This window comes from Triticum aestivum, chromosome 7A, assembly GCF_018294505.1.
Source record: "Triticum aestivum cultivar Chinese Spring chromosome 7A, IWGSC CS RefSeq v2.1, whole genome shotgun sequence".
NCBI lineage: Eukaryota > Viridiplantae > Streptophyta > Magnoliopsida > Poales > Poaceae > Triticum > Triticum aestivum.
The window spans coordinates 612,400,465-612,423,539 of record NC_057812.1 but is presented as its reverse complement, the minus strand read 5'-3'; the positions used below and the strand labels follow the sequence as shown (position 1 = coordinate 612,423,539).

The window sequence follows — 23,075 nt, the reverse complement described above, 5'->3', positions numbered from 1 at the left end:
ATGCTTTGCCTTGTCTTCCAATATGTCTCGCAGGTCTGGCGTATCTCCCCATGCCTTTTTATTTGAATGGCGTTGGGGTGGAGGCTGAGCTTTTGGCTGGAATGCCTCTCTATCGCGGCCACGAGGTGGCCGATCAGCCGTATCATACGCTTCTTCCTCCAGTCGGGGTAGTAACATGCGCCTTGGGTAACTCTTGGAGGGGCGCTCGAGTTTATATTCCTCGACCGCGAGGACTTTAGTCCATTTGTCAGCTAGCAGATCTTGATCAGCTTGAAGCTGCTGCTGCTTTTTCTTCAGGCTATTTGCCGTGGCCATGAGCCGGCGCTTGAAGCGCTCTTGTTCGACGGGATCCTCTGGGACGGAGAATTCATCGTCGCCGAGGCTTGCCTCGTCTTCGGAGGGGGGGATGTAATTGTCATCCTCCTCCTCTCCGTCTGCCGCTCTCTCAGGAGAGCTGGCTCCTTCATCCTACTGCTCTAAATCTTGCTGGAGGGGTTTGTTGTTTTCTTCGGCACTATCCGGAGTGTTATTATCTCCTGTGCTGGTATCACCACTTTTGCTTTGGCGGAACTTAGAACGGCGCCGCTGACGTCGGCATTTGGGTTGCTTCTTGGAGGGGTCATCCTCCGCTATCCCGTCGCCATTACCTTCTTTGGGTGTATCCACCATGTATATGTCGTATGACGAGGTGGCTTTCCAGTGCCCTATAGGTGCTGGTTCATGTTTGTCTCCAACATCGTCGTCCATACCGTCGATGTCTTCGGAGTCGAAGTCGAGCATGTCGGTTAAATCATCGACAGTGGCTACGAAGTGGGTGGTGGGTAGGCGTCGAATTTGTTCGTTGTCCGCATCCCAATCCTGTTGGCCATAATCCGGCCAGGGCTCTCCTGACAAAGAGAGAGACCTTAGTGAATTCAGAATGTCGCCAAAGGGCGAGTGCTGAAAGATATCCGCGGAGGTGAATTCCATGATCGGTGCCCAATCGGATTCGATTGGCAGGGGCGCGGATGGTTCGGAGTCCGGAAAAGAGTCCGGCACCTTGGAGTCACAGGCTACGCAGAGGTTTAGGCTGGTGTTCGGCTCGATCGCCGTTGAGACTGCAGCCCCTGAGGCGGTGTCTAACCACCCGTCCTCAACTGACGCAGTTGGCTCCGAGCTAAGGGTCAGAGCTGATGCGGGCGCAGCCTCTGGGTACTGTTCGGCGGCAGAGCTAGGTCATACCCATCGCGATAGTGCGGCGCGCCCGACTGCGGCTCGAATCCGTCGAAGATCAAGTCTCCGCGGATGTCGGCCGTGTGATTCAAACTTCCAAATCTGACCTGATGGCCAGGGGCGTAGCTTTCGATCTGCTCCAGATGGCCAAGCAAATTAGCCCGCAGTGCAAAACCGCCGAATACAAAGATCTGTCCGGGGAGAAAAGTCTCACCCTGGACCGCATCGCTATCGATGATAGTAGGAGCCATCAAGCCTAACGGCGACGACACAGAGGAACTCTCAATGAAAGCACCAATGTCGGTGTCAAAACCGGCGGATCTTGGGTAGGGGGTCCCGAACTGTGCGTCTAGGCCGGATGGTAACAGGAGGCAGGGGACACGATGTTTTACCCAGGTTCGGGCCCTCTTGATGCAGGTAAAACCCTACGTCCTGCTTGATTAATATTGATGATATGGGTAGTACAAGAGTAGGTCTACCACGAGATCAGAGAGGCTAAACCCTAAAAGCTAGCCTATGGTATGATTGTATGTTATGGTTGTTGTCCTACGGACTAAAACCCTTCGGTTTATATAGACACCAGAGAGGGTTAGGGTTACACAAGGTCGGTTACAAAGGAGGAGATATCCATATCTGTATTGCCTAACTTGCCTTCCACGCCAAGTAGAGTCCCATCCGGACACGAGACGAAGTCTTCAATCTTGTATCTTCATAGTCTAACAGTCCGGCCAATGGAGATAGTTTTGCTGTCCAGAGACCCCCTAATCCAGGACTCCCTCAGCTGTCATCGCGGAGGGCTTCTACATCATCCTAGCCCCTTCGATGAAGTGTGAGTAGTTTACCTCAGACCTTCGGGTCCATAGTTAGTAGCTAGATGGCTTCTTCTCTCTCTTTGAATCTCAATACAAAGTTCTCCCCCTCTCTTGTGGAGATCTATTCGATGTAATCTTCTTTTTGCAGTGTGTTTGTTGAGACCGATGAATTGTGGGTTTATGATCAAGTCTATCTATGAATAATATTTGAATATTCTCTGAATTCTTTTATGTATGATTGGTTATCTTTGCAAGTCTCTTCGAATTATCCGTTTGGTTTGGCCAACTAGATTGGTAGTTCTTGCCAGGGGAGAAGTGCTTAGCTTTGGGTTCGATCTTGCGGTGTCCTTACCCAGTGACAGAAGGGGCAGCAAGGCACGTATTGTATCATTGCCATCGAGGATAACAAGATGGGGTTTCTTTCATATTGCATGAATTTATCTCTCTACATCATGTCATCTTGCTTAAGGTGTTACTCTGTTTTTAACTTAATACTCTAGATGCATGCTGGATAGCGGTCGATGAGTGGAGTAATAGTAGTAGATGTAGAATCGTTTCGGTCTACTTGTCACCGACGTGATGCCTATATACATGATCATGCCTAGATATTCTCATAACTATGCTCAATTCTGTCAATTGCTCAACAGTAATTTGTTCACCCACCGTAGAATACTTATGCTCTTGAGAGAAGCCACTAGTGAAACCTATGCCCCCCCGGGTCTATTCTCATCATATTAATCTCCATCACTTTAATCTTGCTTTGCTTTTTATTTTGCTTTTACTTTTTACTTTGCATCTTTATACCAAAATTATTATATCTATTAGATCTCACTCTTGTAAGTGACCTGAAGGGATTGACAACCCCTAATCGCGTTGGTTGCGAGTAGCTACCGCTTTGTGCAGGTACGAGGGACTTGAGCGTGGGCTCCTACTGGATTGATACCTTGGTTCTCAAAAACTGAGGGAAATACTTACGCTACTCTGCTGCATCATCCCTTCCTCTTCGGGGAAAACCAATGCAAGCTCAAGACATAGCAAGAAGTATTTCTGGCGCCGTTGCCGGGGAGTCTACGCAAAAAGTCAACATACCAAGTACCCATCACAATCCTTATCTCTCGCATTACATTATTTGCCATTTGCCTCTCGTTTTCCTCTCCCCCCAATTCACCCTTGTCGTTTTATTCGCCCTTTCTCTCCCTATCCCCCTCCCTATTTGCCTCTTTTTGCCCGTTTGCTTTTGTTTGCTCGTGTGTTAGATTGCTTGCTTGTCGCGATGGCTCAAGATACTACTAAATTGTGTGACTTCACCAATACCAATAATAATGATTTCCTTAGCACTCCGATTGCTCCTCTTACCAATGCCGAATCTTGTGAAATTAATACTGCTTTGTTGAATCTTGTTATGAAAGATCAATTCGCCGGCCTTCCTAGTGAAGATGCCGCTACTCATCTGAATAGCTTCGTTGATTTATGTGATATGCAAAAGAAAGAAGATGTCAATAATGATGTCGTTAAATTGAAGCTATTTCCTTTTTCGCTTAGAGATCATGCTAAAGCTTGGTTTTCGTCTTTGCCTAAGAATAGTATTGATTCATGGAACAAGTGCAAAGATGCTTTTATCTCTAAGTATTTTCCTCCCGCTAAGATCATCTCTCTTAGAAACGATATTATGAACTTTAAACAACTTGATCATGAACATGTTGCACAAGCTTGGGAGAGAATGAAATTAACGATACGTAATTGCCCTACTCATGGTTTGAATTTGTGGATGATTATACAAAATTTTTATGCCGGATTGAATTTTGCTTCTAGAAATCTTTTAGATTCGGCCGCGGGAGACACTTTTATGGAAATCACTTTAGGAGATGCTACTAAACTCCTAGATAATATTATGGTTAATTATTCTCAATGGCATACTGAAAGATCTTCTAATAAAAAAGTGCATGCGATAGAAGAAATTAATGTGTTGAGTGGAAAGATGGATGAACTTATGAAATTATTTGCTACTAAGAGTGTTTCTTCTGATCCTAATGATATGCCTTTGTCTACTTTGATTGAGAACAACAATGAATCTATGGATGTGAATTTTGTTGGTAGGAATAATTTTGGTAACAACGCTTATAGAGGGAATTTTAATCCTAGGCCATATCCTAGTAATCCTTCTAATAATTATGGTAATTCCTACAACAACTCTTATGGAAATTATAATAAGATTCCCTCTGAATTTGAGAATAGTGTTAAAGAGTTTATGATTCACAAAAGAATTTTAATGCTTTGCTTGAGGAGAAATTGCTTAAAGTTGATGATTTGGCTAGAAACGTTGATAGAATTTCTCTTGAGGTTGATTCTTTAAAGCTTAGATCTATTCCTCCTAAACATGATATCAATGAGTCTCTCAAAGCCATGAGAATTTCCATTGATGAGTGCAAGGAAAGAACCGCTAGGATGCGTGCTTCCAAAGATGCCTTTATTAAAGCGTGTTCTTCCAATACCTATGAAAATCAAGATGAAGATCTAAAAGTTATTGATGTGTCTCCTATTAAATCTTTATTTTGCAATATGAATCTTGATAAAACTGAATATGATCTTCCTTTACCTAGAAGGCGTTCTAAAAATTCGGAGTATTTAGATCTTAATTATGAAATTGACGAAAGTGGGATTGAAAGAAATAAAAATTTAGATGTTGCTAAACCCACTATATTGGATTTCAAGGAATTTAATTATGAAAATTGCTCTTTAATTGATTGTATTTCCTTGTTGCAATCCGTGCTAAATTCTCCACATGCTTATAGTCAAAATAAAGCCTTCACCGAAAATATTGTTGATGCCTTGATGCAATCTTATGAAGAAAAACTTGAGTTGAAAGTTTCTATCCCTAGAAAACTCCATGATGAGTGGGAACCAACTATTAAAATTAAAATTAAAGATCATGAGTTTTATGTTTTATGTGATTTGGGTGCTAGTGTCTCTACTATTCCCAAGACTTTGTGTGATTTGCTAGATTTCCGTAATTTTGATGATTGCTCTCTAAACTTGCATCTTGCGGATTCCTCTATTAAGAAACCTATGGGAAGGATTAATGATGTTCTTATTGTTGCAAATAGAAATTATGTGCCTGTAGATTTCATTGTTCTTGATATAGATTGCAATCCTTCTTGCCCTATTATTCTTGGTAGACCTTTCCTTAGAACGGTTGGTGCGATTATTGATATGAAGGAAGGTAATATTAGATTTCAATTTCCATTAAAAAGGGCATGGGACACTTTCCTAGAAAGAAAATAAAATTACCATATGAAACTATCATGAGAGCCACTTATGGATTGCCTACCAAAGATGGCAATACCTAGATCTATCCTCGCTTTTATGCCTAGCTAGGGGCGTTAAACGATAGCGCTTGTTGGGAGGCAACCCAATTTTATTTTGTATTCCTTTACTTTTGCTCCTTTTTAGTAATAAATAAATTATTTAGCCTCTGTTTTGGTTGTGTTTTTTGTGTTTAATTAGTGTTTGTACCAAGTAGAACCGTTGGGAAGACTTGAGGAAAGTCTTGTTGAACTTGTTGTAAAAAACAGAAACTTTAGCGCTCACGAGAACTGCTGTCATTTTTATTTGAAGAGTGATATTTAGTTAATTATTTTTTAATATGATTAATAGATATATTCCTCACGTCCAGAAATTTATTTTATAATTTTTGAGGTTCCAGATCTTGCGCTAGCTACAGATTACTACAGACTGTTCTGTTTTTGACAGATTCTGTTTTTTGTGTGTTGTTTGCTTATTTTGATGAATCTATGGCTAGTAAAATAATTTATAATCCATAGAGAAGTTGGAATAAAGTAGGTTTAACACCAATATAAATAAATAATGAGTTCATTACAGTATCTTGAAGTGGTCTTTTGTTTTCTTTCGCTAACGGAGCTCACGAGTTTTCTCTTTTGAGTTTTGTGTTGTGAAGTTTTGAAGTTTTGGGTGAGTTCTTTTGATGGATCATGGAACAAGGAGTGGAAAGAGCCTAAGCTTGGGGATGCCCATGGCACCCCCAAGATAATCCAAGGACACCAAAAAGTCAAAGCTTGGGGATGCCGCGGAAGGCATCCCCTCTTTCGTCCACTTCCATCGGTAATTTACTTGGAGCTATATGTTTATTCACCAACATGATATGTGTTTTGCTTGGAGCGTCTTGTATTATTTGTGTATTTGTGTCTTAGTATGCCACAATCATCCTTTCTGTTCACACCTTTTGAGAGAGCCATACATAAATTAAAATTTGATAAGAATACTCTATGTGCTTCACTAATATCTTTTGAGCTAAGTAGTTTTGCTCTATGTGCTTCACTTATATCTTTTGAGCTAAGTAGTTTTGCTCTATGTGCTTCACTTATATATTTTGAGCTAAGTAGTTTTTCTCTATGTGCTTCACTTATATCTTTTGAGCTAGATAATTTTGCTCTATGTGCTTCACTTATATCTTTTGAGCGTTATAATTTTGCTCTATATGCTTAGATCTTTTAGAGCACGGTGGTGGATTCGTTTTAAATAAACTATTGATCTCTCATGCTTCACCTAAATTATTTTGAGAGTCTCTTAATAGCATGGTAATTTGCTTAATAATAATATGCTTGGTATTCAAGATTTGTGAAACTTTCTTTTGAGTGTGTTGAATACTAAGAAAAGATTGAAGCATGATAATTGTTTTGAGATATGGAGGTGATAATATTAAAGTCATGCTAGTTGAGTAGTTGTGAATTTAAAGAATACTTGTGTTAGAGTTTGTGATTCCCGTAGCATGCACGTATGGTGAACCGTTATGTAACAAAGTCGGAGCATGATTTATTTATTGATTGTCTTCCTTATGAGTGGCGGTCGGGGACGAGCGATGGTCTTTTCCTACCAATCTATCCCCCTAGGAGCATGCGCATAATACTTTGCTTTGATAACTTCTAGATTTTTGCAATAAGTATATAAGTTCTTTATGACTAATGTTGAGTCCATGGATTATACGCACTCTCACCCTTCCACCTTTGCTAGCCTCTCTAATACAGCGCACCTTTCGCCGGTATCATACACCTACCATATACCTTCCTCAAAACAGCCATCATACCTACCTATTATGGCATTTCCATAGCCATTCCGAGATATATTGCCATGCAACTTTCCACCACCTAGTTCATCATGACACATTCATCATTGTCATATTGCTTAGCATGATCATGTAGTTGACATAGTATTTGTGGCAAAGCCAGCGTTCATAATTTCTTCATACTTGTCACTCTTGATTCATTGCATATCCCGGTACAGCGCCGGAGGCATCCATATAGAGTCATACTTTGTTTTAGAATTGAGGACGAGCCGGAATTAAGCTTGGGGATGCCTGATACGTCTCCAACGTATCTATAATTTTTGATTGCTCCATGCTATATTATCTACTGTTTTGGACTATATTGGGCTTTATTTTCCACTTTTATATTATTTTTGGGACTAACCTATTAAGCGAAGGCCCAGGCCAGAATTGCTGTTTTTGCCTATTTCAGTGTTTCAAAGAAACGGAATATCAAACGGAGTCCAAACAGAATAAAATCTTTGGGAACGTGATTTTCTCACCAAACGTGATCCAGGAGACTTGGACCCTACTCCAAGGAACAAAAGAGGCGGTCACGAGGGTGGGGGCGCCCCCCTAGGGCGCGCCCCCCTAGGGCGCGCCCCCCTGCCTCGTGGGCCCCTCGTTGCTCCTCCGGCGTACTTCTTCCTCCTATATATACACACGTACCCCCAAACGATCAGAACAGGAGCCAAAAACCTAATTCCACCGCCGCAACTTTCTGTATCCACGAGATCCCATCTTGGGGCTTGTTTCGGAGCTCCGCCGGAAGAGGGCCGTCATCACGGAGGGCTTCTACATCATCCTAGCCCCTCCGATGAAGTGTGAGTAGTTTACCTCAGACCTTCAGGTCCATAGTTAGTAGCTAGATGGCTTCTTCTCTCTCTTTGAATCTCAATACAAAGTTCTCCCACTCTCTTGTGGAGATCTATTCGATGTAATCTTCTTTTTGCGGTGTGTTTGTTGAGACCGATGAATTGTGGGTTTATGATCAAGTCTATCTATGAATAATATTTGAATCTTCTCTGAATTCTTTTATGTATGATTGGTTATCTTTGCAAGTCTCTTCGAATTATCCGTTTGGTTTGGCCAACTAGATTGGTAGTTCTTGCCATGGGAGAAGTGCTTAGCTTTGGGTTCGATCTTGCGGTGTCCTTACCCAGTGACAGAAGGGGCAGCAAGGCACGTATTGTATCGTTGCCATCGAGGATAACAAGATGGTGTTTATTTCATATTGCATGAATTTATCTCTCTACATCATGTCATCTTGCTTAAGGCGTTACTCTATTTTTAACTTAATACTCTAGATGCATGCTGGATAGCGGTCGATGAGTGGAGTAATAGTAGTAGATGCAGAATCGTTTCGGTCTACTTGTCACGGACGTGATGCCTATATACATGATCATGCCTAGATATTCTCATAACTATGCTCAATTCTGTCAATTGCTCAACAGTAATTTGTTCACCCACCGTAGAATACTTATGCTCTTGAGAGAAGCCACTAGTGAAACCTATGGCCCCCTGGTCTATTCTCATCATATTAATCTCCATCACTTTAATCTTGCTTTGCTTTTTATTTTGCTTTTACTTTTTACTTTGCATCTTTATACCAAAAATACCAAAAATATTATATCTATCAGATCTCACTCTCGTAAATGACCGTGAAGGGATTGACAACCCCTAATCGCGTTGGTTGCGAGTAGCTATCGCTTTGTGCAGGTACGAGGGACTTGAGCGTGGGCTCCTACTGAATTGATACCTTGGTTCTCAAAAACTGAGGGAAATACTTACGCTACTCTGCTGCATCATCCCTTCCTCTTCGGGGAAAACCAACGCAAGCTCAAGACGTAGCAAGAATCATCGTAACAAAATAAAAGTTTCTACGATATGATCGCAGAAGTAAAATATTTGAGTTACGAGTTTGGCCTTTAGTTAAAACAATGTGAAATAGTTTCACTACTCACGCCACCTGGAACACCACAGTGTAATGGTGTGTCCGAACGTCGTAATTGTGCTTTATTAGATACGGTGCAATCTATGACGTCTCTTACTGATTTACCGCTATCATTTTGGGGTTATGCATTAGAGACAGCTACGTTCACGTTAAATAGGGCACCATCTAAATCCGTTGAGAAGACACCGTATGAACTATGGTTTGGCAAGAAACTTAAGTTGTCGTTTCTTAAAGTTTGAGGTTGCAATGCTTATGTGAAAAAGTTTCAAGCTGATAAGCTCAAACCCAAATCGGAGAAGTGTGTCTTCATAGGATACCCAAAAGAAAATGTTGGGTACACCTTCTATCACAGATTCGAAGGCAAGATATTTGTTGCTGAGAATGGATCCTTTCTAGAGAAGGAGTTTCTCTCGAAAGAAGTGAGTGGGAGGAAAGTAGAACTTGATGAGGTAACTGTACCTGCTCCCTTATTGGAAAGTAGTTCATCACAGAAATCTGTTCCTGTGATTACTACACCAATTAGTGAGGAAGCTAATGATGATGATCATGTAACTTCAGATCAAGTTACTACTGAACCTCGTAGGTAAACTAGAGTGATATCTGCACCAGAGTGGTACGGTAATCCTGTTCTGGAGGTCATGTTACTTGACCATGACGAGCCTACGAACTATGAGGAAGCGATGATGAGCCCAGATTCCGCGAAATGGCTTGAGGCCATGAAATCTGAGATGAGATCCATGTATGAGAACAAAGTATGGATTTTGATTGACTTGCCCATTGATCGGCGAGCCATTGATATTAAATGTATCTTCAAGAGGAAGATGGACGCTGATAGTAGTGTCACTATCTACAAAGCTAGAATTGTCACAAAAAGGTTTTCGACAAGTTCAAGGTGTTGACTACGATGAGAGTTTCTCACTCGTATCTATGCTTAAGTCCGTCCGAATCATGTTAGCAATTGCCGCATTTTATGAAATCTGGCAAGTGGATAAACAAAATTGCATTCCTTAATGGAATTATTAAAGAAGAGTTATTTATGATGCAACCAGAAGGTTTTGTCAATCCTAAAGGTACTAACAAAATATGCAAGCCCCAGCGATCCATCTATGGACTGGTGCAAGCATCTCAGAGTTGGAATATACGCTTTGATAAGTTGATCAAAGCATATAGTTTTATACACACTTGCAGTGAAGCCTGTATTTGCAAGAAAGTGAGTGGGAGCATTACAACATTTCTAATAAGTATATGTGAATGACATATTGTTGATCGGAGATAATGTAGAATTATTCTGCAAAGCATAAAGGAATGTTTGAAAGGAGTTTTTCAAAGAAAGACCTCAGTGAAGCTGCATACATATTGAGCATCAAGATCTATAGAGATAGATCAAGATGCTTGATAAGTTTTTCAATGAGTACATACCTTGACAAGATTTTGAAGTAGTTCAAAATGGAACAGTCAAAAAGGAGTTCTTGCCTGTGTTACAAGGTGTGAAGTTGAGTAAGACTCAAAACCCGACCACGGCAGAAGATAGAGAGAGAATGAAAGTCATTCCCTATGCCTCAGCCATAGGTTCTATAAAGTATGCCATGCTGTGTACCAGACCTATTGTATACCCTGCCTTGAGTTTGGCAAGGGAGTACAATAGTGATCTAGGAGTAGATCACTGGACATTGGTCAAAATTATCCTTAGTGGAATAAGGATATGTTTCTCGATTATGAAGGTGACAAAAGGTTCGTCGTAAAGGGTTACGTCGATGCAAGTTTTGACACTGATCCAAATGACTCTAAGTCTCAATCTGGATACATATTGAAAGTGGGAGCAATTAGCTAGAGTAGCTCCGTGCAGAGCATTGTTGACATAGAAATTTGCAAAATACGTACAGATCTGAATGTGGCAGACCCGTTGACTTAACTTCTCTCACAAACAAAACATGATCACACCTTAGTACTCTTTGGGTGTTAATCACATAGTGATGTGAACTAGATTATTGACTCTAGTAAACCCTTTGGGTGTTGGTCACATGTCGATGTGAACTATGGGTGTTAATCACATGGTGATGTGAACTATTGGTATTAAATCACATGGCGATGTGAACTAGATTATTGACTCTAGTGCAAGTGGGAGACTGAAGGAAATATGCCCTAGAGGCAATAATAAAGTTATTATTTATTTCCTTATATCATGATAAATGTTTATTATTCATGCTAGAATTGTATTAGCCGGAAACATAATACATGTGTGAATACATAGACAAACAGAGTGTCACTAGTATGCCTCTACTTGACTAGCTCGTTGATCAAAGATGGTTATGTTTCCTAACCATAGACATGAGTTGTCATTTGATTAATGAGATCACATCATTAGGAGAATGATGTGATTGACTTGACCCATTCCGTTAGCTTAGCACTTGATCGTTTAGTTTGTTGCTATTGCTTTCTTCATGACTTATACATGTTCCTATGACTATGAGATTATGCAACTCCCGTTTACCGGAGGAACACTTTGTGTGCTACCAAATGTCACAACGTAACTGGGTGATTATAAAGGTGCTCTGCAGGTGTCTCCGAAGGTACTTGTTGGGTTGGCATATTTCGAGATTAGAATTTGTCACTCCGATTGTCGGAGAGGTATCTCTGGGCCCTCTCGGTAATGCACATCACCTAAGCCTTGCAAGCATTGCAACTAATGAGTTAGTTGCAGGATGATGTATTACGGAACGAGTAAAGAGACTTGCCGGTAACGAGATTGAACTAGGTATTGAGATACCGACGATCGAATCTTGGGCAAGTAACATACTGATGACAAAGGGAACAATGTATGTTGTTATGCGGTCTGACCGATAAAGATCTTCGTAGAATATGTAGGAGCCGATATGGGCATCCAGGTCCCGCTATTGGTTATTGACCAGAGAGGTGTCTCGGTCATGTCTACATAATTCTCGAACCCGTAGGGTCCGCACGCTTAACGTTCGTTGACTATATAGTACTATATGGGTTATGTATGTTGATGACGGAATGTTGTTCGGAGTCCGGGATGAGATCACGGACATGACGAGGAACTCCGGAATGGTCCAGAGATAAAGTTTGATATATGGGATAATAGTGTTTGGTCACCGGAAGGGTTCCGGAAATCACTGGAAGGGGTTCCGGATGTTTCCCGAAATGTTTGGGTATGAGAACAGTTTATTTGGGCCAAAGGGGAAAGCCCACAAGGTTTTTGGAAAGCGCAAAAGGAAGTTTTGCGGAGTCCAGGGGCCAGACGCCAGGGTCCCTGGTGTCTGGGTCCAGACGCCGGGAACCCTGGCGTCTGGCCCTGGAGTTCGAGAAGGACTCTTGCCTTTCGGGTGAAACCGACTTTGTGGAGGCTTTTACTCCAAGTTTCGACCCCAAGGCTCAACATATAAATAGAGGGGTAGGGCTAGCACCCAAGACACATCAAGAAACACCAAGCCGTGTGTCGGCAACCCCGTCCCCTCTAGTTTATCCTCCATCCTAGTTTTCGTAGTGCTTAGGCGAAGACCTGCGGAGATTGTTCTTCACCAACACCGTCACCACGCCGTCGTGCTGCCGGAACTCATCTACTACTTCGCCCCTCTAGCTAGATCGAGAAGGCGAGGATGTCACTGAGCCGAACGTGTGCAGAACTCGGAGGTGTCATGCTTTCGGTACTTGGATCGGTCGGATCATGAAGACGTACGACTACATCAACCGCGTTGATATAACGCTCCCGCGAACGGTCTACGAGGGTACGTAGACAGCACTCTCCCCTCTCGTTGCTATGCATCACCATGATCTTGCATGTGCGTAGGAAATTTTTGAAATTACTACGTTCCCCAACATGCAGCTCCTATCGGGATTTGTCGGCACATTCGGGTGGCTTTGCTGATCTTGTTTTACCATTGTTGAGATGTCTTATAACCGGGATTCCGAGTCTGATCGGGTCTTCCTGGGAGAAGGAATATCCTTCGTTGACCGTGAGAGCTTGTGATGGGCTAAGTTGGGACACCCCTGCAGGGTTTTGAACTTTCGAAAGCCGTGCCTGCGGTTATGGGCAGATGGGAATTTGTTAATGTCCGGTTGTAGAGAACTTGACACTTAACTTAATTGAAATGCATCAACCGCATGTGTAGCCGTGATGGTCTCTTTTCGGCGGAGTCCGGAAAGTGAACACGGTTCTTGTGTTATGCTTGAACGTAAGTAGTTTCAGGATCACTTCTTGATCACTTCTAGTTCACGACCGTGCTTTGCTTCTCTTCTCGCTCTCTTTTGCGTAAGTTAGCCACGATATATGCTAGTGCTTGCTGCAGCTCCACCTCACTACCTTTTCTTACCCATAAGCTTAAATAGTCTTGATCTCGCGGGTGTGAGATTGCTGAGTCCTCGTGGCTCACAGATACTTCCAAAACCAGTTGCAGGTGCCGTTGATACCAGTGCAGATGATGCAACTGAGCTCAAGTGGGAGCTCGATGAAGATCGTGTTCGTTGTGTTGTTCCGTTTCAGTTGATCAGTAGTGGAGCCCAGTTGGGGCAATCGGGGATCTATTGCATTAGGGGTTGTCTTTCTTTATTTGGTTCCGTAGTTGGACCTTGATTGTATCTGGATGATGTAATGCTATATTTATGTATTGTCTGAAGTGGCGATTGTAAGCCAACTCTTTATCTCTATCTTATTCAGTACATGGGATGTGTAAAGATTACCCCTTTTATGACATGCCTACTATGCGGTTATGCCTCTAAGTCATGATCCGACACGTAGGAGATATAGCCGCATCGTGGGTGTTACACTGCGATAGTTTTTTAAAACATATAAGAAAGGCCTACCCCTCCAATTTCCATTAGAGAAACCATGCGGTTCACCTAGTTACAAACCACTACCAGCATAAAAAAAGCAAACACTACAACTAAACAAGTACAATAGGCGATCAGCCCACAACATCCAGGTAATACTCCAGGCGACAGCAAGCCCAGGAGCAGCAAAATAGGCAAGAGAGCCATCAGACACCACATCTCGAGGTTTACTCCACATTACAGATACCAAAAGCACAAGACAAAGACAAAGACAAAGCAACAAATGTGCGTTAATTGAACCTCTTGGTGTTGACACCTGTCGTGTTCTTCAGAGATGGGCTTCAGATGTGCTGGGAACAGGGTCTTGACATTACACGAGGTACAAACGCTTCGGTGGATCATCTATTGGCCAAACTTGGCGGCCAAAGTTGGACATCACGGATCGTCTTGATGCGTCTCACAAGTTGTCTTCACGCCCTCATGCCCAAAAGACCGCTTTCTTGCAGGGTATTTTCGTGTTCTCTTTTTTCCTCAAATTATCACACATCACGGATCGCCTTGATGCATCTCACAATTCGTCTTTGTGCCCTCATGCCCAAAAGACCGCTTTCTCAAAGTTTTTTTTTGCATTCCCTTTCTTTCTCAATTATCACACATCACGGGTCACGTTGAGGGCGTCTCACAATTCGTCTCCATGCCCTCATGCCCAAAACACCTCTTCCTTGAATGGTTTTTTTTGCGCTTCCTTTCTTCCTCAATTATCACACATCATGGATCACCTTCATGCGTCTTGCAGTTCATTTAAATTTCCTCATGCCCAAAAGATGCTTCCTAGAAGGGTTTTTTGTGTGCTCCCTTTCTTCCTCAATTATCACAAGTTGGCTCCAGTCGACTGAGATTTGGTTGATTCTCAATTGACTCCCCCCTCCAAACCTTGAACTTTAGTGTAGCGAATGATACAGAGTAAATCCACTGAAGGATAGGTATATGGGTTTGGCACTGGCGTGGCCCATGGTTCGAGTTCTCTTCATTATTAATTTCGTCTGTTTTTCCTATTGTTGTTTTTTCAAATTTTCTTGTCGTTTCCTTTTTTATTTTTTCACCTTTTTCTTTCTTATTTATTTTTTTCTAGAAAAAAGATGAATCTCTTTCAGAAGTATATGAATATTTTGAAGTATGTGAACATTCGTTGTTGAAGTCGTGAACATTTATTTTTATACAAATGAACCTTTGTCTTTGAATACATAAGCATTTCTTTCGACATACATAAATACTTTTTAAGTATGTAAACATTTGATGTACCTGAAAAGTAAAAGAAATTACATCCTTCATGCAGCTGCCTCCTCCCCTAAGAAAAGCCCGGGGTTCTTCTGCCTCCCATTGGCGACACTGTTGGTCCGCCTCGTCTCTGGTGGCCTTAGGGCCATGGCGGTGCGGTGGATCCCGGCCCTTGCTGGCAAGAGAGGACTCTATTTTTATATGTTACTTCGAGTTTTAGCAGGGTTTGTGTCCTGCTCAGGAAGACGAGATGCCGGGGGCTCCTAAAGATGGAATAAGGTTCTCCCCGTCTAGCCCCCGTCCCAGAGGGTTTTAGATGCTTCTTCGAGTTTTAGCAGGATTTGTGTCCTGCTCAAGAAGACGAGACGGCGGTGGCTCCCTGAAGATGGAATAAGGTTCTCTCTGCCTAGCCGAGTGAATTGCAGAAAACCACCACATTACAACGTAAGTTTGCAGAAAAGACTCTTCTACGAAATTGCTGCAGAAAACACTGATTCTCGGCCTAATGTTTTGCAGAAAGCACTGATCCGTCTGTTTGGGCATTTTAACCTTGTTTATGACAAGTGGGGCCCAGCTTTGGTGAGGTGGCGTAACTGTTGGTCCCAGACGGCGTTAGACATGGTGTGATGTGAATTTACAAAATAGTCCCTGGTATTTTTGTAGAGGCACCCTTCTATCAGAAAATAGAAATGCAATCAGGCCCTTGCCATGCCAAACTCGACTGTACTTTGCCGCCGGCCATCTCGCCCTCGTGCGCTGCCGCCCACGCCGGTGCCCCGGCAGCGACGGAGCTCACAGATGAGGGTCGTTGCTTGGTTGCGCACGTGCTGCGCGCCGCAGGGCCGCCGCTGCTGCTTGCGCGCGACCGCTGTTTACTCCCGAGTTGGGCGCCGCCGCACCGTTGCAGCTGCTTGCGCGCTGACACTACTTGCTCCGGGGCTGCGCGACGCGCCGTTGCTGCTGCTTGCGTGCTGACGCTGTTGCTTTGTGCTCGTGTTGTGCGCCGCCGCCGAGGCTCGTGCCCGTGCTGCTCAAGGCCGCGCCGCTGCTTGCTCCAGGGCCGAGGTTGAGGAGGCCGCCGGGAGGTGCGCCGCCTACTCAGGAAACAGAGGAGGGAGGATGGTGAAGGGGAGGCGCGGCCGCTGCTGCTTGCGCCAGGGCCGAGGTCGGGGAGGCCGTCGGGCTCGTCGTCGCTGCTGCCGCGCGAGTCCCCGACGCCCCAGGCCCATCGCCCCTTCCCCGCATCCGCAGCCTGCGGCCGTCGACTGTAGAGCCGCCCCTCGGCTACCCCCTAGCCGTCGACGGCGGCGCCCATTGCCGCTGCGCCACCACTGCCCCCGGCGGAGACAGAGCAATCAGGCCGCGCGCATCGCGGCTCCGACGGACGAGCGCTCCCCGCGATCTGGATTTATCTTTGGGAGGGAGGGTTTTTTCAGAAAAAGACCAGCCTAACATCGTCTACCACAAAACATTACGCCACGTCATCAAATACGGGACCCATATGTCATAATCGTGATTAAAATGGTCTAAGCGATCGATCAGTGTATTTTGCAAAAGATTAGGCCGAGAATCAGTGTTTTCTGCAACAATTTCGTAGAAGAGTCTTTTCTGCAAATCTAAGTTGTAATGTGGTGGTTTTTTGCAATTCACTCCTGCCTAGCCCCTATCCCAGTGGTGTGTCTAGCATCGTTGGCGGGCGTGTGGAGGTGTGTCTCCGGCGGATCTGCCCTTGATGGATTTCTTGGATTTGTTGTTTTTCAGCTGGACTAGTCCTATGGGGTCTTTCACGATGATTTCCCTTTTGTGTACTACAAGTTTGCCCGGCTCCGGCGAAGGAGGGGCGATGACGGTAGCATGCCTCCGGCTCGCTTCAGTGCTTGTAATCTCGCCAGGTGGTCTACGGATGTAGATGTAACTTTTATTATTTCTGGTGCTTGTTGTACTGTCGTGATTGAAAATGAATAGATCGTAAGTGTTCTTACAAAAAAATATTAACATTTATTTCCAAAACCATGAACGTTTATTTTTAAATATAAAAAATAGTGATCAATTTCTTTATAATAATATTTAGAACTTGTGCAAAACTTACATATTATTTATTATTATAGAAAGTAAAAAATATATAGTTTATTTATTTTTATTTCTATTTTTAAGGTATATTTTTATTTCTATTTTTGAGGGTCTTATGGGTTAAGGCCGAGAATAGGAGCGCTCGTGTGTGTGTACTGTGAGGGTTTTTTTTTTTAGAAAAGTGTGTACTGTGAGGTTAGGCCACAAGAATAGTCTCCGCCATAAAAAGGCCAGAACAATAGCGGACTGTACTCGGCCCATCGGAAACTTGGATCCCAAGTTGCCGACCACGACACGAACCGACGACCAACACCAACACGACGAACCCGTGGCCGCCAAGGAAGGGGAGGCCAACCCGCCCCGCCCGTGCCGTATAAATCTGCCACCGGCGGCTCCGGCCCCGGCACACAGAACCGCAGAGGCAGACCAAGGAGACGAGCCAAGATGCGGCGCGAGGGGAGGCAGCGAGGGTGGGTGCGCGTGTACGACCGCGACCTGGTCGACCCGGACGGCAAGCGCCGCGCCGCGCACGTCGTGGACGCCGACGGGCAGGCCGTGGTGGTGGCCAACGGCGGGTACGTCAGGGCGTCGCGGAGGCCGACCACCCACTCCAAGCCCGGCGGCGGCCGCGCGCTCGACGCGCGCTGCAGGAAGGCCCTCCGCGCGCTCGAGGAGGAGGAGGAGGAGGCGCCCCCGCCGCAGCCGGCCGCGCGGTACGGGTACTCGCCGGGATGGTGGCCGCCGTCGTCGCCGTCCGGGTACGGGGCCGTCGCGCAGGCTCAGCCGGCGCCGGCGCGTTCGGGGGGAAAGGCGTCGTCCAAGGCGGGCCGCAACTTCAAGCACGGCAAGATCAGCAAGACGTACTACCTCGACGAGGACGAGATCGATTACCTCTACAACTACGATTCGTGAGCGGACGGAAGCGGGGAGCTGCATTGTGGCTTTTTGTTTCTGTTTCTTTTTTTTGTGTTTGTTGATCTCGAATTAAAGGGGTTTATTTTGAGCAGTGGCATCTCGAGGCTTTATTTTAATTCTCTCTCTCTGCAAGAAATAAGCTTTATTTTCAGCGGGAAAGTTTATTTCTTGATGCAAGGTAGATTGTTCGCATGAATTAATATCGTGTAGCTAGTAGTACTCCTTCCGTTTTTATTTAGTTCGCATATTAATTTTGGTCAAAGTCAAGCTTTATAAACTTTGACTAAGTTTATAAACAAAAATATTAATATATACAATAACAAATCAATATTATTAGATTCATTGTTGAATGCACTAACACGTCGTATAGATTTGTTATGGTAAATGTTTATAATTTTTTCTATAAAGTTGGTCAAACTTTATGAAGTTTGACTTCAGTCAAACCTAATATGCAGATTAAATAAAAACGGAGGAAGTACTAGATAATCAACACACCCACACTCACTTGTCGTTTGATCCATTTGCACGAATTTTAAAGTGGTTGTCATCGCCACATAAGCACCCAACATCGTGTGGGCGTTATCATTTAGTGTCACACGTATGGGCATTCAAAGCAACTCCAAAAGGCCGATCCATTTTGTCCGCCTGCATTCGTTTGGATCGGCGCCGACAAAAGTGGCGGCCCAACGCGCCGACACAAACCAAATCACGTCCGCGTCGCGTCCACGCCGACGCATTTGCGGCCCAAATTTGCGCCCCAAATGCGTCGGCACGGATGCCGAACGGACGCTTCGCGCGCCTTCTCGCTATCCGCCGCGTCACCATATGACAGCCGTCCAACTACCCGCTGCCCACGCGGTCAGCTTAATTTATGACGACGTGCTCACGCGTCAGCGACGCTGCTCGTCCTTTTTTAAGCCGACCGTGCGGCGGGGCCGTCCTCATCCATACTCGCCGTCCACATCTGCTCACCTTTGCTCCCTCGTCGCCGCCAAACCCTAGCCACCACAACCACAGCGAGATGGGCCTCTTCTCCGGCGCCAGCGGCAGCAAGGCCAAGGGCAAGTCCCCCGCCACCCCTTTCCCCTCCGAGTTCCTCCCACCTTCGCCGGCGCCTCGCCGGCAGAGGCAGCGCGTCAACGTGCCAGTGCACCAGGCGGAGTGGCACTGGCAGAACCGCCAGCCTCTGCCGTATCCGGACGTGACGCTGTCGCACCACTGGCATCTGGATCCAGATAGGATCTCAGTGTCGGCGGCGCCGCGGACGGCTCGTGCTCACGCGGAGGAGGTGCGGCGCCGGCGGGCGCTGCTGACGCCGGAGCAGCGCCTCGACAAGGCCTACGCAATCGACTCGCCCAACTGGGCGAGGTGGTTCGCCTTCGAGCACGAGGAGGCGAGGCGACGGGGCGTGCGCGAGGTCGACCGGAGGCCAACGTCGCTCGTCGTCCGCGAGGAGGACCAGGCGGTGGAGGACGCCTACCAGGCGGCCCTTGCGGCCGTCTATAGGGAGAGCGAGGAGGACGAGCGGCGCAGAGCGGAGGCGGAAGAGGAGGCCCGCTATGAGGCGGCAATGACGCAGGCCCTTGCCTTCTCCGCGGCGGGCGACAGCGTGATGCCGCCGGTGACCCCGCCGTCCCCCATCAAGCCGGAGCCGCAGCCGCAGCCCGAGCCCGAGCCTATCGTGCGCTTCTCCTGGAATGAAGTGGTGCGCGAGTGGGTGTCCACGCCACCAGTTTGGTTGGGGGCGACGTCGGCGCAGGAGCATGCGTACCTCGAGATGTGGCGCCAGCGCCGGCTGGCAGAGGAGCACCGTCGCGGCGAGTATGAGGAGATGCTCGAGCTCGACTTCGAGGAGGAGCAGCGCGAGGCCGAGGAGGAGGCGCGTCAGGCTGCGGCTGCACAAGCGGACGCACCCCCACCCCGGCACTGCCTGCGCCGGCACAACCCGACATGGCGGCGCTCTGGAACACGGCGTTCGCCTGGGCTGGGCCGGCGCCGACGCTCATCGACCTCACGGACCCTGAGGACGACGACGACGATGCCTAGGGCAGTGCGCCGCCTCGTAGTTTAGACTGTTTTTTTAATGCAAATGTGTGGACACGTGAACTCTCGCCGGCCTTCGTGGCCGGCTTTAATGTTTAATTAATGATGTTTCTCCTTTTTTAATATGCATGCATTCATTTTTTTGACGTCGTCAAAATGGGTATCGGCCAGCGTTGGGCACAGGGGCCGACCCAAATGCCAAAGCGGACATCCGTGTCCGTCTGACCGACCCAAACGGACAAAAAGCGGACGAAATCGCCGTCCGTTTGGATCGGCACGTTGGAGTTACTCTCACCGCCTGAACGACACATAGAACGCGCGCCCAGCGTGTGGGCGAAACTGCTCTTCGCTCACACGACGCTCACATGGTAATACACTGCAACTACTGATGCACACAGGATACTAGTTAATCACACGACAACTATGTTTGGCCATACATGACAATTATGGCTTGACTACACGTGGCAACTAGTTAATCGCACACGGCAACTATGATTTGATCACTCGTGGCTACTAGCGTTAATTAGACATGGCAACTATAGTTAACGTAAACAAGACCCAAAAACTATAGTTAACCTCAATGAAACCCCAAAAAAATGAAACAGAGAAGTTGTCATGCTTTATTACAACTAAAGTTGCTATTCTAGGGTAACTAAAGTTGCATTGAAAAAATGCAGGGCAGATTTGCTTCGTGACATACATACAGGATAGGGGTGAGTAGTTGTTGTTGGTTCAGTGTGTGCATGAAGTTGTTGCGGTCGGACGTGTGGGCGGTTTTAATTTTCGCCCACAGAAGGGTCACGTGGGCTGCTTGTTGGGCATGCCACACAAGATCGTGTGGTCGAATGTTTATTGTGCCACATGATGTCCGGGTTTATATTTTTTTACCATGTAAAAATTAGCTGTTTTTCGAAACCCATCCAAACTAATTGAAATAGACGTCAATTTTTTTAGTGTACACACCCTCCATTTTAAAAGTCCCCCACTTTCTCCGATCCATATTAGGAGTAGTAATAAGGAGTAGTTATAAAAAGAAAAACAAAGATCCGCAACTCTCTTCTCCCTCGGGCCCGTACTCGTTTAGGTGCTACTTGGACGATGATCGAGTTATCCAACGATGCCACTTCCGTACGTTGTGCAGCGTGTTGTTTTTTGACTTGTCGTCTTTTCATTTTGATCTAAGGGCATCTACAACGCTAGGCGCTAGCGTAGGCGTCATGATCGAATTCCCGGTCGATGGGGCAGTTGGGCCTTCCAATCCTGGCGCTACCTAAGGCATCGATGCTAGAAAAGGAACCGAGCGCTTGAGCTATTTTCTCGTATGAGATAGAAGGCTGCGTGTAGCGGCGGATTTCCTTAGCGCCCCCGTAATTAGTGCTCAGCGTTGTAACAAACAGCGTTTAGATGGGCTTTTAATTTTTCAAGATTTTTTTATTTCCCTAAGCGCCCATATAGGCATCTTGCATTGAAGATGCCCTAAGTGTTTCGGGTTTTTTTCTGGACGAAATTCTTTCATCTTAGCGTAGACCGGCGGCTTCCATAAAACACATTCCCGTGATACCAATTTTTTTTAGAGATGAAAAACAGTTTATTACTCAAATGATGGGATCTCGTCAAGATTTAAAGGTTGGCCCTCTTTCCAAAAGATTTAAAGGTTGGGGCCTGCATCCTTTTTCATTCCCTCTCCTTCCCAAGATCAAGCCTCTTTCTCGCACTCTTGCCTGCAGGAGTATTAGTTTTCAAAAATATATAACAACACGCATGAACTAGATGATACTAAACAATGTCCAATTATATTCATGGATGAGTAGCCTGTAAGTGAACTTTTTAGAGAAACATTCACATCTATTCTTTTTTTTAATTACGACACAAACAAGAGGGGCACAATTTTCTCTATTTTTCTTTTATTTAAGATATACTTCTGCAGCCCGTATTTAAAAATGATCAAATGAAGGAGACTATATAATAAGATAAACAAAATCAAAGACAAAATCATGAGTTCACAAAACAAGATCATGCACATGGGTAAAGGTAGGGGATTTTGGGTCGAGTCTAGCTGTTGCGTTAGCCTAGGGTAAATTGGCCAAGGTTCTTTTTTCCTTTGGCGAACGACACATAGGACCTACATGTTAGAAGGAATTAGTATATGAGTATGCGAGTACGCGGGTTTGGGTATTTCCTTCTTGTATCGTACCCGACTTACCTGATGGGTATATTTTTCCCATTCATAAACCCATGGGTATTTATTTTTCCCAAACCCTTACCTCAATAGGGTTTTTATCCGTCGGGTTTGCGGGTACCCATTGCCATGTTATACCCATCTGGTAGTTTGTGGATTTGAGCCTGTATCGCAATTCAACCCAGTTTAATTGAATTGGGCAACACGAGGCCATCATATGGTTCTATGATCACCGCAAACCCTCAGAAGTGCCATGGCCTTGCCTTCATCACCCTAAGCCAATCTCCCAGGTAAGAACACTGGATCATGAAAAGGTTCTCCTCCATCGTCCTGAACTTAACTTGCTCAGTCGTACCCCACGACGTTCACATATATTTGAGTAAAAGGTTGGAGGATCAAATTCGTTCGTGGTATGAACCCTAGTCAGAGCCATGCTACGTCCTACATTTCCTCAAAGACCACATCATCGTACTATCCCTCTTCAATCCCCATCATCCACATCATCTCACCAAGATCATCCTCTGATCCGCTCAGCCCGCCATTGACCTTGCTTCCTTCGCTTGTTGTTATGTCCGCCACCATGGATGCTACACCCCTAGCAAAAACCGACTTGACTCCAAGAAAGGTGAACTGTGCCATGGTTGGGAAGACAGTCCAGGTGTCCCCTTGATCAACCCGAACAGGAGAAAACAAAGTGGAGGAGAGATTGATGGTTGTTCTGAGGGG

At 45.4% G+C, this 23,075-nt stretch overlaps 1 protein-coding gene across 1 annotated transcript; it reads left to right on the top strand.

The window, feature by feature from the left end:
- The first annotated feature begins 17,544 nt into the window (after positions 1 to 17,544).
- On the top strand, positions 17,545 to 18,218 carry LOC123152672 (uncharacterized). The gene has a single exon (XM_044572165.1). The coding sequence runs from the start codon at positions 17,657 to 17,659 to the stop codon at positions 18,122 to 18,124; it is 468 nt and encodes a 155-aa protein (XP_044428100.1). The 5' UTR covers positions 17,545 to 17,656; the 3' UTR covers positions 18,125 to 18,218.
- The last annotated feature ends 4,857 nt before the right edge of the window (positions 18,219 to 23,075 follow it).